At 39.9% G+C, this 14771-nt stretch overlaps 7 protein-coding genes across 7 annotated transcripts; all 7 read left to right on the forward strand.

Annotated features, from left to right (window-relative positions):
* Nucleotides 1-5: 5 nt before the first annotated feature.
* LSM04_004756 (uncharacterized protein) lies at nt 6-572 on the forward strand (the record flags this gene model as incomplete). Its single annotated transcript, XM_067336700.1, has 1 exon — nt 6-572. The coding sequence occupies one exon, from the start codon at nt 6-8 to the stop codon at nt 570-572; it is 567 nt and encodes a 188-aa protein (XP_067191001.1).
* A 244-nt stretch (nt 573-816) lies between these two features.
* LSM04_007922 (Alpha-ketoglutarate-dependent dioxygenase AlkB-like) lies at nt 817-1734 on the forward strand (the record flags this gene model as incomplete). Its single annotated transcript, XM_067336701.1, has 1 exon — nt 817-1734. The coding sequence occupies one exon, from the start codon at nt 817-819 to the stop codon at nt 1732-1734; it is 918 nt and encodes a 305-aa protein (XP_067191044.1).
* A 482-nt stretch (nt 1735-2216) lies between these two features.
* Nucleotides 2217-2783, forward strand: LSM04_007200 (uncharacterized protein; the record flags this gene model as incomplete). The annotated part of the gene is made up of 1 exon (XM_067336702.1): nt 2217-2783. The coding sequence occupies one exon, from the start codon at nt 2217-2219 to the stop codon at nt 2781-2783; it is 567 nt and encodes a 188-aa protein (XP_067191036.1).
* Nucleotides 2784-3242: 459 nt separating this feature from the next.
* On the forward strand, nt 3243-5195 carry LSM04_003105 (uncharacterized protein; the record flags this gene model as incomplete). Its single annotated transcript, XM_067336703.1, has 1 exon — nt 3243-5195. One exon carries the CDS (start codon nt 3243-3245, stop codon nt 5193-5195), a length of 1953 nt encoding a protein of 650 aa, XP_067190976.1.
* A 447-nt stretch (nt 5196-5642) lies between these two features.
* On the forward strand, nt 5643-6815 carry LSM04_004239 (Alanine racemase; the record flags this gene model as incomplete). Its single annotated transcript, XM_067336704.1, has 1 exon — nt 5643-6815. The coding sequence occupies one exon, from the start codon at nt 5643-5645 to the stop codon at nt 6813-6815; it is 1173 nt and encodes a 390-aa protein (XP_067190992.1).
* Nucleotides 6816-7904: 1089 nt separating this feature from the next.
* Nucleotides 7905-8351, forward strand: LSM04_008669 (Ubiquitin-conjugating enzyme E2; the record flags this gene model as incomplete). Its single annotated transcript, XM_067336705.1, has 1 exon — nt 7905-8351. One exon carries the CDS (start codon nt 7905-7907, stop codon nt 8349-8351), a length of 447 nt encoding a protein of 148 aa, XP_067191053.1.
* Nucleotides 8352-11157: 2806 nt separating this feature from the next.
* Nucleotides 11158-14619, forward strand: LSM04_004291 (uncharacterized protein; the record flags this gene model as incomplete). The annotated part of the gene is made up of 1 exon (XM_067336706.1): nt 11158-14619. One exon carries the CDS (start codon nt 11158-11160, stop codon nt 14617-14619), a length of 3462 nt encoding a protein of 1153 aa, XP_067190994.1.
* Nucleotides 14620-14771: the final 152 nt, after the last annotated feature.

The raw sequence follows: 14771 nt of genomic DNA on the forward strand, positions 1-14771 counted from the left end.
TATATATGATGTTGGGGAGGTTATTAGCGGAACAATTTGGAAGACAAGGATTGCAATATGAAGAGTCATCTGGAATTCTTTGGTGTTCTTTATGTACATCTTCTGAAGGACTAGTTGTGATTGAGAAAGCAACCAAAGAAAATGTACTGGAACATTGTAAACTAAAGCGACATATGATTGCAATTGAGAAAGAAATTGCCATTGAGCAGCATTGTCCTGTGGAGATAAATGGTCATCAAATGCTTCTTGATCATCACTGTATTTATCCTGCTCGTATGTTTGGAAAAGGTACAGTCATGCTGGATGAGACATTGGGGTATATAATAGCTGAAGATGTCTGTGGTGGTGTTAAGTTAATTCCCCGACATAAATACACAGTAGTGGAACTTATAATTCCCCCAAGTATTGCTTCCTTACCGTGTGAACCAGATTACTTCATAGAGAGGGCTATTCGAAGCAAGAAATGCAGATCAGGAGTAAAGGCCTGGATAGAGCATCATAACGTTTCCATACAGGGTGAAACAGCTGCAATTAAAAGGAAACGAATGCTTTTTCAAGAAGTAGGCGTGTAAATTGTGCGAGTTTCCTTTGTTTTCGTTCTTCTTCTTCTTCCAATTTTTATTACTATGCAATTTCCCAATCTAATTAATTGTATTTTAAAAAGATATTTTGGTTGTTGTTGTTGTTGTTGTTGTTGTTGTTGTTGTTGTTTGTGTTTTCCCTGAATTGTTAAATTTATTATTTATTTATTTATTTATTTTTATTTATTACTTTTTCCATTTATTTTATTTTATTATGAAGTGTTAGGTGACTTTTATGAAACGTTTATTGAATGGCGCAAAACATTTGTTAAATGGTGGTAGTCTTGGTTATCTTGCAGCAGGAGAACCGTATCAACCTTTTGGAGAAGAATTTGGACTTACTGTATTTCCAGAATACCTTCATGTGGGGGAAAAAATGGCCTTAAGAAAAGGATATGTGGATGTGTATATACAAAAGTCTGATTCAATTAGACTAAGTGATGGTCGTTTTCAGTTACCACCACTCCCTCCAAAATCTTTCATCTCGTTAATAGAGCGTATTGAACAAGACAATATTGTGCCCCGAGGATGGCTCAATAATCAGACGGCGAACCTTTACGAACCTGGTGACTTTATACGTGCACATATTGATAACCTTTTTGTTTACGATGATATATTTGCTATAGTTTCTCTTGGTGCTAATGCTTTGTTACGTTTTGTACACGTACAAAACGGAGAAGAGTTGGACGTAGTTGTACCAGATGGTAGTTTGTATATTATGTCAGGACCTGCCCGGTATGTGTACTTTCACATGGTTTTACCTGTAGAAGCGCAACGTTTTAGTATTGTATTTAGAAGATCCATTTTAAATTCAGATGGTGGATTCAGAGCTGTAACAACACCACTGGGGGATCTTATGCCTTATCGATCAACACAAATTTTAAATACCTTATACGCTAAACAAATTGGTGGTGTACGTGTTACAGTAGATGATAAATACCTTGAAAAGGAAGAAATAGGTGCCTTTGATACGGCAAAATGGGTAAAGGGTTTACATCCGCTGCGAGATTGGTCCTTATTGTCGCAGTTGGATGAGGATGAAGCTAGAATACAGGAGTTAAAAAATCAACGTTTTCTGGATATCGATCTTGGCTGGAGGTTTTCCGAGTTAAGAAGGCAGTACAAAGAACTAGAAGGTCTTTTGCGTATCTAAGTTTCAGCGCAAAAAAGAGAAAACAAGAGTATTAGTTTTTTGCCTTTTTTTTTGTTGTGGGAGAGACTGCTATTTGAAGTTGTTTTTCCTGTTATTATCATTACTACTACCACCACCACTACTACCACTACTACTACTACTACTACTACTACTACTACTACTACTACTAATAATAATAATAATAATAATAATAATAATAATAATAATAATAATAATACTGGAAGTGCCGTCGTTATCATTATTATGTTTGATTCTTTTGCTTCTGAGGGGCAATATTCCCTTTTTTTTCTTTTCTTTTTTCGTTCTGTTTTTCCCCACGTAAATTGCCCGCAAAAATAAGGGTTTGAGAATGGGAAGCTGAGAGACTGATTAATCGACGGCATTTCAGAAACAAGTACACACGCCTACACACAAATAACTATATATATATATATATATATATACTGTACACTGTCACATATTCAGATAATTTATTATAAAGGATGTCTGGGGGTGAAGCCTCAGTAGAAGAGACCTCTTCTCAGAATGAACCCCCTGCGAAGATTGCACGACATGAGAATAAGAGTCAAGAACTGGACAGAGTCACACTTTATATCCGTTGTGTACAGATACATAGTAGAGGAGAGTTGATGAACGGTTTCTTGGCTGAACATATGGAAGAATTAGGCATTCAATCTTGGTACAACACAAAGGAAGATGCTTCTACATCTGAGACTACCCATTCTCTTCGTTCTGATGCCCCTGTTGAGTGTGTATTCATGAAGACCTCACGAAAACCCTACTTTCTTTTAGAGTGTACAGCTAATAAAAAAGATGCCACTTCAGTGTTAGAGAAACTGATTTCACTTCATAACAGGACGTACAAGGATCATCCAGTAATTGTAGAAGTTGCAAAGGATGGTCTCACAGTGTCTGGAGAAAGAAAGAAACTAGAATTACGAGACGCTGCGAAACGAACACCAGTTGCATCTTCCACATCTACAACATCTGCAACTTTGCGTCCTTCTACAACCACTTCCTTTGTTCCACGTGTTCTGTTGAAGAGATGAGATCAAATATATATATATATATATATATATATATATATATATGTATATTTATTCTTCTTTAATCATTTTAATAATTGAATTTGTCTTCTTTTAGTCTTTAGTATGTATGTATTTTTTTTGTTTGGAAATCCTTCCAGGTAAATCTTTTTCGCCCTCTTTTCAATTTTTTTTTGTTGTTGTTGTTGTTTAAATTTATCTCTCCTTCTCTCTGTTGGACAATCACCTGTTATGATTTTTGACAAGTTCGTTGTGCAATCCCTTTTGGATTTGTGAGTACGAACATTCTGGTGGGTGGGGCCGGAGAGACGGGGGGAGGAAGAGGCTTGTAGGGGCAACGCTCATTGGCAGCGAAAGGGAAGAGGGAGCAAAAAAGGAATTCTTTTCACCCACCCATACAGTAAAGGAAACAGCAACAACAATAATCATAACAACAACAACAACAGAGTAAACATAAATAAAATGACGGCACTACGTTTTAAGGAAGAGTGGGTACCATCTCTTTCAGAGCTTATATCGACATGGCGCAATGTTAAACTCAGTGCTCTTCAAGATGAGACAGCCTGCGTTCGTATTCTTGGTAATCACGAGACTTTAAAAGCAGGACGTGAAAGGGTACGCAATCTGACCAGGACTTTTACCCATCTTGATGACGAAAAGAAACTTAGTGAGTTTAATTCCCTTTTAAAAGAATACCAGGGTTACATTGATCAATTGACAGTATACTTGAAAGATGCCGAGAAAACATATCTTGAGATGTTTAACCGGGTAAAAGGCATCCCTGATCCGTGTCCACTTTTGGAGAAGTTATCTGGGGAGATGGAAAGTGTATCACAATTAATTGAAAAGGCTGAAGGTTGTGATGCCTTACGTGAGGAGGTTCGTTTACTTCAGGAGGAATTACAGGGACTTAAGAATCAGGAAGTGACGATTGAACGTCTGCGGAGGGAAATTGCAGAGGCGCAGAGGAATGCCACAGTACACGCAGAACAGACTGTGCAGGATGCGAGGGTGGAGTATCAAGTGCTTTTATCACAATCACAAGAAAAAAAACATGAAATGCAACAAGAGATCCAATCCCTTCGTCATGAAATGCTTAAGAAAAATATATTGATAGAAGATTTAAGAAATCAAGTCGTAGAACTACGTGCTTCACTGGAAGAGGCGGAAGCTCAACGCAGTCGTGATTTGGCAGAACTGGCAGTAGAACTTGAGGTGTCTCAAAACAATCTTGTAAAAAAGGAAGCTGAAATACAGCGTCTTCTTGCGACTAGTAATACGACTAATAATGGTATTCACAGAAGTAGTGCTGCGGTAATTAGTAGCGGTGGTGGTGGTGGTGGTGGTCCTGTTCCTATATTTGAAGCACACCGTAGGGAAATGGAGGATGCAGATGTCGTTTCTGTTCCCTCTAAAGAACATGATGATGAGTTTCACTTACAAACTGTTGAGGATCCATCAGCAACAATATGGGAGGAAGAAAAAAAAGAAATGATGCAGCGATGTGAACGATTGCAATATGAATTGAATGTAATAAAAGAAAAGTATGATGAACTCATTAAATCCAGTGGAACTCAATTAAGTCAAAAAGAAGAAGAACTTAAACGTGAGTTAGAACATATACAAGAACTTCAAAATCGTTTGCGATCACTTAGTCTTTTTGTTGATCAACTAAAGAAGGAAAAGGAACAACTTTCAAGGGCTGTCCAGACACTTGAAGGGGAGTTAAATAATATCAACAAAGCATCCAATTATTCTGGTGTAGACATTAGTTTGGCCACATCATCTTCTGCAGGTCGGGGAGAACGAGGACGAGTCGAAACACGAGAGAAGGATGGCTATAGTTTTGAAAAACTCCTTTCATCAACTGCCACATGGCAAGTTGGAACTAGTGACTCTGTAAAGGAAAAGGAGAAGAATGAAGAAGAAAATGAAGTAAGAAAAGTGGTACCCTTATTAAATGATCCTGAGAAAGACCCGTTTCTCATTGTTGCGTCTCAGCGAGATAAATTGCGTGAACGACTTCTTACCCTAAATGAAGTATCATCATCACAAATTCATGCTTTGAAGTTAGAGGTGGCAAGACTTACTAACGAGAACTGTACACTTCGTAAGAACATATCAAACTTTTCAAACCGTGATAATACGTACTCTGGTGGTTTTAGCGACTCTATTTTTGGAATTCCCATCTTAGTTGGTACCGAAAAAGATGATGGTTTTCAGGCGAAGGGAGGTCTTCCTCAGCTTGTAGACACTGTTGCTGGTGTCTTTTCGCGCCGTACAACGTTGAATATTCTGGACTACGGTGCTGGTATGCTTTCTATGCGTGTCTTCTCAACGACCTTTGGGAGAAGGTTTTTTGTGATTTATATGGCTCTTTTGCATTATTATCTTGTTTATTGCTTGCTTTTCTGACATAATGGTATGTACGTGATCTCTAGAGGAAGACGGGACTATCTGAAGTTGTCCTCCTTTGTGTTTTTTTTTTCATTTTATGATCGTATGAAAGAAACAAAGCGAAAAGAGAATGATATTTGTGACTACTATTTTGATCTGCAAGACAAATTGCTTTCTTCCTATTAAAAAAAAAAAAAAACGGTAAAGTTTGCTTCTTTTCGATTGGTCTCTGCATCGCAAAGACAGACATGAGATACACCAATGGGAATTGTGTGTGTGTTATCGTTTTTTTTTTTCTTTCTTTCCCTTTCTCTTTCTCTTTCTCTTTCTCTCTCTGTGATTTTATTTTTAAAAAAAAATCTTCTCTCTTTTTATTTCTTACGGTGGGCTGATCATTATACTTGTTTTTTTTGTCTTTCTTTCATTCCTTTTTTTTTCTTTGCTTGTTTTGCGTTTATAGACATAATGCGACATTCAACCTATCTTGAGGTCTGTCTTGGAAATATTGCCCATAATATTAGCGGGGTTCGTCGTCTCGTTGGCAAGGCGGAACTTATTCCTATGGTAAAAGGTAATGCATACGGTCATGGGATTGGGAGAGTTTCACAGTTTCTTCATGATGAATGTGGGATTAAGAAACTCGGAGTGGCTTCCCTTGGTGAGGCACTTGCTATTCGTGATAATCAACCCAGCATCGCGAAAAGTTCAAATAGTGAAATATTTGTCTTTTCAGATACGGAGGTGCTAAATGAGGGACTTCACCATTACTATCAGACAAGTGCACAACAAGGGGTACATCTCACACCTATTTTAGGGACAACAATGCAACTAAAGATGTTTTGTGCATCTTCTGCATTTAAGCAAACGAAGCTGTGTCTTAAGGTGAACACTGGCATGAACCGATTGGGGTTAAAGCTTAATGAGATTAGGGATGTTGTGCCGCTTCTAACTGAACGAGGTGGGGTAGATATTCTTCTGCAGCATTTTAGTGTATCAGGTTCCCCTGAGCGGGTTAATGAGACCTATACCCACTACGATAACTTTCGGAAAGCCAAACAACTTCTATTGGATAGTGGTGTTGAGGTGCGTGAGACGTCGGTGAGTAACTCTGGTGCTATTGAGCAGCAAATTGGCATAAATGAAAGTTATATCCGTCCTGGTATTATGTTATACGGCCCAAGAGGTGTTTATTCCAAGAATTTGTGGAATGGACGTCCCGCGAGCTACTTTTACACCAAAGTCCTACATCACTTTCCAGTACGAAAGGACGAAGGGGTGGGCTATGACCTTTCCCCCGCACAAGACGATGGCGTTATGGTATTACTCCCCATTGGCTACGCCGATGGATTACTGCGTTGCTATCATGGAATGCCCATCACAGTAACCCCGCAGGAGGCACAGGAGCCCATTACAGGCACGCTGCATGGATTGGTGAATATGGATATGGCCGCCGTGATGGTGTACCCGAAACTTGTTGGAAAAGATATTGGGGATATTATGACGGCGGTGAAGGATGAATCTCGGGTATTGGTGTGGGGAGGCGATGTGGGGGAAAAGGCAGAGGCCGTAGGTTCGGTTGCTTATCAGCTTATGTGTGGACTCTCTATCCGTGTCCCACGAGTATATAAGGAGATTTAGGGGAGGCTGCTTTTTTTTTTTGTTTTCTTCTTCTTTGGTTTTTGTTCAGTTTGACTTTTTTTTGTATTATTTTTCTTGTTAGTACCACTATGAACCAATAAAAAATGATCTCTTTTTAGTAGTCTAAAAAAAATCTTTTTTTTTTTTTGAAAACTAAGAGCCTCGTGACGGAATATGATGACAATTTAATAATAAATAAAAAAAACGTATATATATATATATATCAATCTCAGAACTTCACACATAGAACCTGTAGTTTTTATGCCCCTTACTTGATTTAGAGGTGTGTGTGGGTGTGTGTCTGACAGTTTGTACTATGTTCTGAGATGTGTTTGTAGATGTGAAAATCATTTTTTATTTTTGTCTCTTTTGTTTTTAAATAAATCATGGCTTTGCAGAAGGGGGGACAGTTCTCCCCAAAACTGTTTATTATTATTTTCACTCTCTCTTTTGATTATTCCTTTCTTTTTTTTTCTTTATCTGACCTCGGTTCGGGAGGATTTATGTCTGCTTTTCCCAATATGGGGTAAAAACCAGGGAAAAGAAATACTGACCCTTTGTGTAAGTACGACATGGTCGGATTTACAGGGTCTCTTTACTTCATATATGGTGATAAAACACGGGAATATATTGTGTGCAAGTGTTCTTTAATGTGTACTTTATACACATGCACATATCTTATTTTTAACCAGGTGAATTACCTTTGGGGAGTTCATTTTCATTTTCATTTTCTTTTTACTTGTTTTCTTTTTTTTATGTTTATCTGTATATATATAGCTATTCGTTTCTTTTGAATATGTACTTTTGTTCCGTTTCCATTGTATTTTCTCTCTTTCTCTCTTTCTCCTAAGAAAAAAACGAAAAGAAAACTTCACGGAAGTCAACAGAAGAAAATAGAGGAGACCGAGAACATATATATACATATACATATATATATATATATAAAAGAAAAAAAAAAAAAAGCGGAATCCAAAACCAATAACAAAAAGAACAAAAAAAAAAAAGAAAGAAAAAACAGAACCGTATTTCCACTTTTCATCAATCAATCAATCAATCAATCTCTCTCTCTTTATCTATCTATACGCATATATGGCCCTTCGTCGTATTCAGAAAGAGCTGCGGGATTTGGAGCGGGATCCACCGGCGAACACCAGCGGCGGCCCGATCAACGAGAATGATCTCTTCAACTGGAAGGCAACCATCATAGGCCCCGAGGACTCACCATACGCCGGGGGTCTTTTCTTTCTCAACATCCACTTCCCCTCCGACTACCCATTCAAGCCCCCCAAGCTGCAGTTCACCACAAAGATATATCACCCCAATATCAACAACAATGGCGGGATCTGCCTGGATATTCTGAAGGATCAGTGGTCGCCCGCCCTCACCATCTCAAAGGTGCTGCTCTCCGTCTGCTCACTCCTCACAGACCCAAACCCGGATGATCCACTCGTGCCCGATATCGCACGGCAGTACAAAACAGATCGCAACGCGTTTAATAAGACGGCTATGGAGTGGACGCGGCAGTACGCCATGTAGGGGCGGTATGGATATGATATGAACAGAACAGAAGAAAAGAAATGATATGAGAAGTATAGCGGCAGAGAAGGAACAGTAGCAGCAACTAGCTGGAAATGTGGAGAGGGGTGAAGAGGTGGTGGTGGAGAGCGCTTGTGAGGATACAACAAATTAGCAGAGAAACGAGAACGATGAACGCGGAAGAAAGACAAAAAAAAAGGAAACACACACACACACAAAATACAGCAGAAAATGAAAAAGAAAAAAGAACAGCTTCTCACCCCTCAAGGCACCACAGCGAAAAAAAAAAAACAGGAAATTATATGTTATTAAGACAAACCGAAAGAAAAAAAGGAGAAGAAAAGAAAGAAAAAGACGAAAAATATCTGGCATATTGATATTAAAGAAAAATGAAGAGTGTATGGTGGAAGAACGTATGGGTCTAATTAAACTGTACTTGCTTTGTACGACGTTTGGGACGCAGTTTTTTTTTCTTTCCTGGGACTGTGTCGAAGAGGAAGAGAAACAGGGGGGACAAAGAAAAAAATGGAAGAACGAAAACAGAGACGAGACGCTTGAAAATAGGAAAAAGAAAATGTGCTGTGTAAATATATACTATATGTTTTTTTTGCTATCTGAATGGTCTTTACCATTCTTTTTGTTTTCCCCATTTTGAGATAATTTTTTTTTCTTTTTATCACTTGCGCACCGCTGTTAAGACAAATAAGCCTGCTTGTTCTATTCCCATTACTCTTCACAGTCATTTGTTTGCTCCATGGTTTGGACGGCAAGGTAACTGTTACACACGTATACACACACTTATGTACACACTCACCCAAACCATTTTAACTTGCGTCAATTAGGAGATGTAGAGAGAGAGAGAGAGAAAGAGAAAGAGAAAGGACAGGGAACAGTTAAATCGATATTTCTCTGCTGCATTTTTACACACATCAATGTGTAGATGTCTTTCTCTCACATATTTTCTTTCTATCTTTCCGCGTATATGTATGTATACGTTTATGTGTATCCGCGATGAGTGTAGATAATGAATACACGCGTGTGTCTATGTGTATGTGTGTATATGTGTATGACACTCTGTGCCCTGTTTGTTTTCTTTGCTTTTTTTTTCTGCAATAGGGGGAGAATAATAGGATGAGAGGACTCATTTGTTAGAATAAGATTAGCGTTAGTAACCGAGAGGAATGTGTGGTTGACTCTTGTTAATGTGAAGAGACAAATCAACAAGGGATGTGAGGGCTTCCTTGCCTTGCGTTTTGTTTTATTTATATTATTATTACTATTATTGTTATCTTTTACGGTGTGTGCGCACAATGAAGTCGAGATCACTGCGGCACTTGGGGCAAAGAAGTTAGGTCAAGCGGAAAAACTATCCACAATGAAGAAGCAAGAGAAAAAAAATGTTATTAATTGAAGGAGAAACAAATGGAAAAGGAAAGACAAGATCAGTAAAAGGAAAATAAAGAAAAAATATGAAATCAAGAAATACGTGAGTGTGTGTCTGTGTTTTATTTTTATTTTTGAGTCTCTGGGGAGGGAGAAAGGAGATTGATGAGATGAGAAAAAAAAAAGAGAATGGAAAAGGGAAATAGAGGAAAAGGAACTCACAAAGAAGAATAAGAAGAATACGATATCAAGAAAGGAAATGACAAAAGAAGAAATAAAAAGGAAATAAGGTTAATTATTTATTTATTTGTACTTAAAGTGCTGTCCCATCTTTTTTTTTCTTCGTTTCCTTTCCTTTTGATTTTTTGCTTCTTCCATTTTCTTCAAATTTCTGATTCTTTTTCTTTTCTTTTCTTTCAGCATCATGCACATGCACATATTCTTATTTCTATCCTTCTCGTTTTCCTAATGTTTCTTCCATTATATATATATATATATATATCATTTGCCCTCCGGTGGTGTGTGGTCTGCGCTCTGTGTTTGGAAAGAAATGCAAATGAATTGAAGTGCAACCACGCACATTACAGAGAAACGTACAGCCCGTTATTATTTCATACGAGACCCCACGTCACTCAATGAAAGCGGAAGAGGAACAAAAGGAGAAAAGTATGTCTGTTCAGATGAATGCAGGTTTTTTAAATTTATATCTGCTTTTTTTTTCTTAGTTTATGTGTATGGTGTGGATTGTGCAGATGGAATACCCTTTATTCTTCTTTCTCTCTTTTTTCTCCTTGTTCTCTATTTATGTTTTCTCCTTTTTTGTTTCTTGCCTCTTGAAGCTCTTCTATTGTCTCTGTGAGTAGGTGGAAGGGCGTCTAGAGAAGAAGAGGAGGAAGCGTTTCTCTTTTTTTTCTTTCTTTCTGTGTGTGTCTTCTTGGTTCCTTTTCGTTAACGAGAAAACGGAAAGGAAAGGGGAACGATCCACATACATATACGTATATATATATATATATATATATATATATATATATATATATACTTTCACTCTATTCGGTGGAAGGGGCAAGTGAACAACAATAAAAAAAGAGGAAAAAAAGGAAGGAAGTTGTAAAAAGGGGATTTTCAAAAATAAGATAAAGAAAAGAATACAAAAGGAAGTACATTGTACGTCTTCCTTTTTTTTTTCTTTCTCTTTCTACCGTTAGTTCTACGTGTGTCTCTGTGGATCTTCTTCTTGTTGATTGCACGACGGCTGTCCTAGCAATTGGATTGCTGGGGTGACGTGATAGGGCTTTTTTGAATCTATCATTTTTTTTCTCTCATTCTTCGCCAATTGAGTGGAATAAAGCGTGAGAGAGAATAGAAGTACAATTATCTATCTATCTCTACCTGAGTCATCAGAAATAAAAATAACAACGAGGCAATGGATTCCGTTCAATCAGACAGTGACTATGACCTCTTTACAATTGACAGAGCCTTTATCCTCTCTCTCTTTCACGCCTTCTGCACGGCGGTGCCGGATGATATTCGCACGAAACTCGCCCAGTCAGAAGCCGATGCCCTTCAATTTCTAATGGTTATACGCCCAAGACTCACGAGTTTTTCACATCGACATGTGACATCTTTGCGACATCCGGCTGTTTCTATGGCAGCACGACAATATTACAATGCCCAACGTGCCGCTATTCGCGAAGAGGCACGACTTCGTGGTGAGCCTGGTGTTAACACGCAGAATATGAATTCTAGTATAAGTACTGTTAACAATGGTGGTGCTAGTCGTACCTCTTTGATGGGAAGTATGACGAGTTCAGTCTCTAATACGGCTCTACCTGGCGTGGTATCTCCATCCGTACCCTTCACACTAAATATTCCGAATGTCAATATAAGTCAATTGATGCAAAATAAATGGAGTTTACTAGGACCTTGCTATGAATTAATGCTGAGATACTCAAAACCACGTCAAGTGGCGACACAAGTTATTGAAGGAAATGATATGGTGAATGAAATAATATCCCGCTATTGGGAACGTATAACCGTTCCACCAGGTGAATATGCAGATATGGAACAAAGTTTCTCGATAGATGCATCTGACACTGTAGGAGGAACACCAACTACTTCTTTTTCACGACTTTTTGGTACTCCCCATCGTACATACGCAACACATATGACGGCATTACAGTACGTTTACCTCAATCTTCGTATTTCAAGTGTGTTACTCCCACCTGATGCACTGGAATCAGAAATGTTAGACTCTATTCTGGCGGATCTTCGTATAGACGCCACATCGCGAAAAAAGTTAGAATGTGTCTCTTTTGAAAAAGCCCCACAACTCTACGGACACAGAGACAGTGATGATACACAAACATATCCATATAATTTGCACTTATCTATTCAACGTTTACGTGAAGTGGCGGGTGTAGAACTAGCCCCAACGACAGCGTCACTACCGGGATCTACTGGGGGTACAACATCTGAGTCTACTCCTGAAGCGGCAAAGGTATCAATATTAGAAGATCGACCAACATCTGCGGCATCGGGATCGATTGGAACAGCTACACCAGGAGAAAACAGAGAAGGAGGAGGAAAAGGAGGAACGAGTGGGACATCAACGGCAGAGAGAAAATCTACTACCACAACTGATGGTATTGACTGCTCCCTTTCGAATTTACCAGATATCAGCTTTGGACAGTTCTGGAACTCCATGTTAGAGTTAGCAGACAACTGGACGAGTACTACCCATCCGATGGAGCAAGCCATATTTTTAATGGAACTCTATTGTGAGGTGTTTGCACATGAGTGGGATGATGAGGATGCGGCACTCGTAAAGACGCTGCGGGGTACCGTCGCCGAGCGTTCAAGTCGTCGTCAGGATGACCTATTATCGCTCTATGATGAGAGTGAGAGAAGTAGTTATATGATTTATGAATTCAATCAGATGCTCTCATCCATAGCCGATTTAGCTGCTTCTGGTATTTCGTATGCTCCAAATCTATCAAAGAAGGGAATCCGTGCTGTTGTAAGTGATTATGTTAATGGTGTTCATGAGATGCTTGGTACACCTCAAGGAAGTATGGAAAGTTCTAGCAGCTTTGGAAATGCTCCTCTTACACGGCGCATCACAGCAGCGGGGACTGGTGAAACGAGCGAAGAACGACATCCCAAACGTCGATCCTTATCACTCTCCTCATTGTTAATTACTGAAAGTGGAGGTAGTAACGAAATGCGTAGTGACGAAGACGGAGAGGAGGGCAGAAAGCGAAAACGGCATGCACAAGAAGGTGATAAACGCGACGGCAGCGGTAAGAGACGTCATCGTCGCAGTACCTTTGCTAGTGATGCTAGTCATATACGAGAAGAGAGAGACGGCTCAATGGATTACTTTACCAGTATGGATTCACTTCTCTCGCATCCTGGAAAAAGAAGCCGACGTCGTGCGTCTGAACGTGAATCCACTTCCATTAACGTTGAAGGCGGAGATAACAAAGAAGGCAAACGTCGCAGCGGAGGTGAGGGTGCGGGACGTGGTAGACGCGATAAGGATGGAAAGCGAAGAGGCGATGGCCACCATCATCGTCATGGAAGTAGTGCTGGAAGTAGTAGAAGTAGTTGGAATGGAAGTGGGAGTAGTAGACCTCCGTGGGGAAGTGATTCTAGTTTAGTGTACTCTGTTCCGGATAGTGAACTCACCCCACTCTCACTATGGCGACGAGAGAAGGAACAGGAAGAGCGGCGAAAGAGACGACAACAACGACAACGATGGGCTGAGAAACACAGACATCCATCACGAATGACGGGTAAAGGCGAGTCGAAAGGAGCAGCCGCAACGTTAAGTGCGGATGAAATGGCGGAAAGACGTGCACGTATTGTAGAAGCACTACGTGCCAAAGGCATCCACCTCGCAGCGGACTTCTTTAGTGATGATGATATCATACAACTCACGAGTGATACAATAGATCCATTATTGCTGCGGCGAATGATGCAAGGGGCCGGCATTGCCCTGGATGAGTTAAGTGAAGAGGAATTTCTGCGTATTATGCTGGGCGAAGATGATCAACTCCTCGGGGCACATGGAAGTGCGGCGGATAGAAATTCCGTTCTCGCCGCCTTACGCAAACAGAAATCACGACATCCACCAGAAACGGCATACGCCCGACGACGACGAGAGATGCAGGAACAATTAATACGTGAACAGGAAAGAGCCGCGGCTCGGGCGGCGAGAAAACGGGAAAAGAAACGCTCGCGCCGCAGAAACAAAGGCGATGAAGAGGCCCCAAGTCCTACTTCTGATATCGCCGACTCAGTCCAGCGAGATGTTGAAAGGCAGCAGCAACGGCTTAAACAAGAAAAACAAAAACAAGAAGAAGAATTACTTGTGGGGAGTAGTGATAGTGATTCACTGGCCGGACTATGGACATCTACGAGACGTAGTGTGATATCACCACCACCGGTGCTTCCTGGTTTACCGCAGCCGCATCCCTTTTTACCATCGCCTTCTCTGCCACGCTTGTTTGGACCGCCTATTACATCTGAAATTATTTGCGATACGGCACCTGAAGTACACTTGCACTCGGAAGAGAAACTGGAAATGTTCTACCGCAATATTAGGAAAGATCAACCCTTTAAAGGACGTGCCCCATTGGCACCACAAACATCTATTCGTGGTGGTACGTATCATCAAATGTCTTTAGTACGCGCCCGCCTCGGTCGAGGACAACAACAAGGGGAGATGGCAGAAGAAGAAACGCAGCAAAGACAGTGTGCGCCTGTGAAGCTCTTTTCACTTACGACAAAGACTTCATTTGCAGAGGCATTACGCGAGAGTCTGCAACGTTATTTAGATGATAAGACATACTTGGATTCTCTTTATGGGAGTTATTCTAAGTGATACACATCTTTACAAAAAAGAAAAGGAAAGAAAAATCCCTCGCAATGTACGCTCGTCCTGTCTTTTTTTTTATCTGTCATTTCTGTTTTTTTTTCATGTGTTATCATGTATATTAGCACGAAAGTATCCACGATGTTTTTTGTTTTCCACTT

Source organism: Trypanosoma melophagium (genome assembly GCF_022059095.1).
Source record: "Trypanosoma melophagium isolate St. Kilda chromosome Unknown ctg25segment0, whole genome shotgun sequence".
NCBI lineage: Eukaryota > Euglenozoa > Kinetoplastea > Trypanosomatida > Trypanosomatidae > Trypanosoma > Trypanosoma melophagium.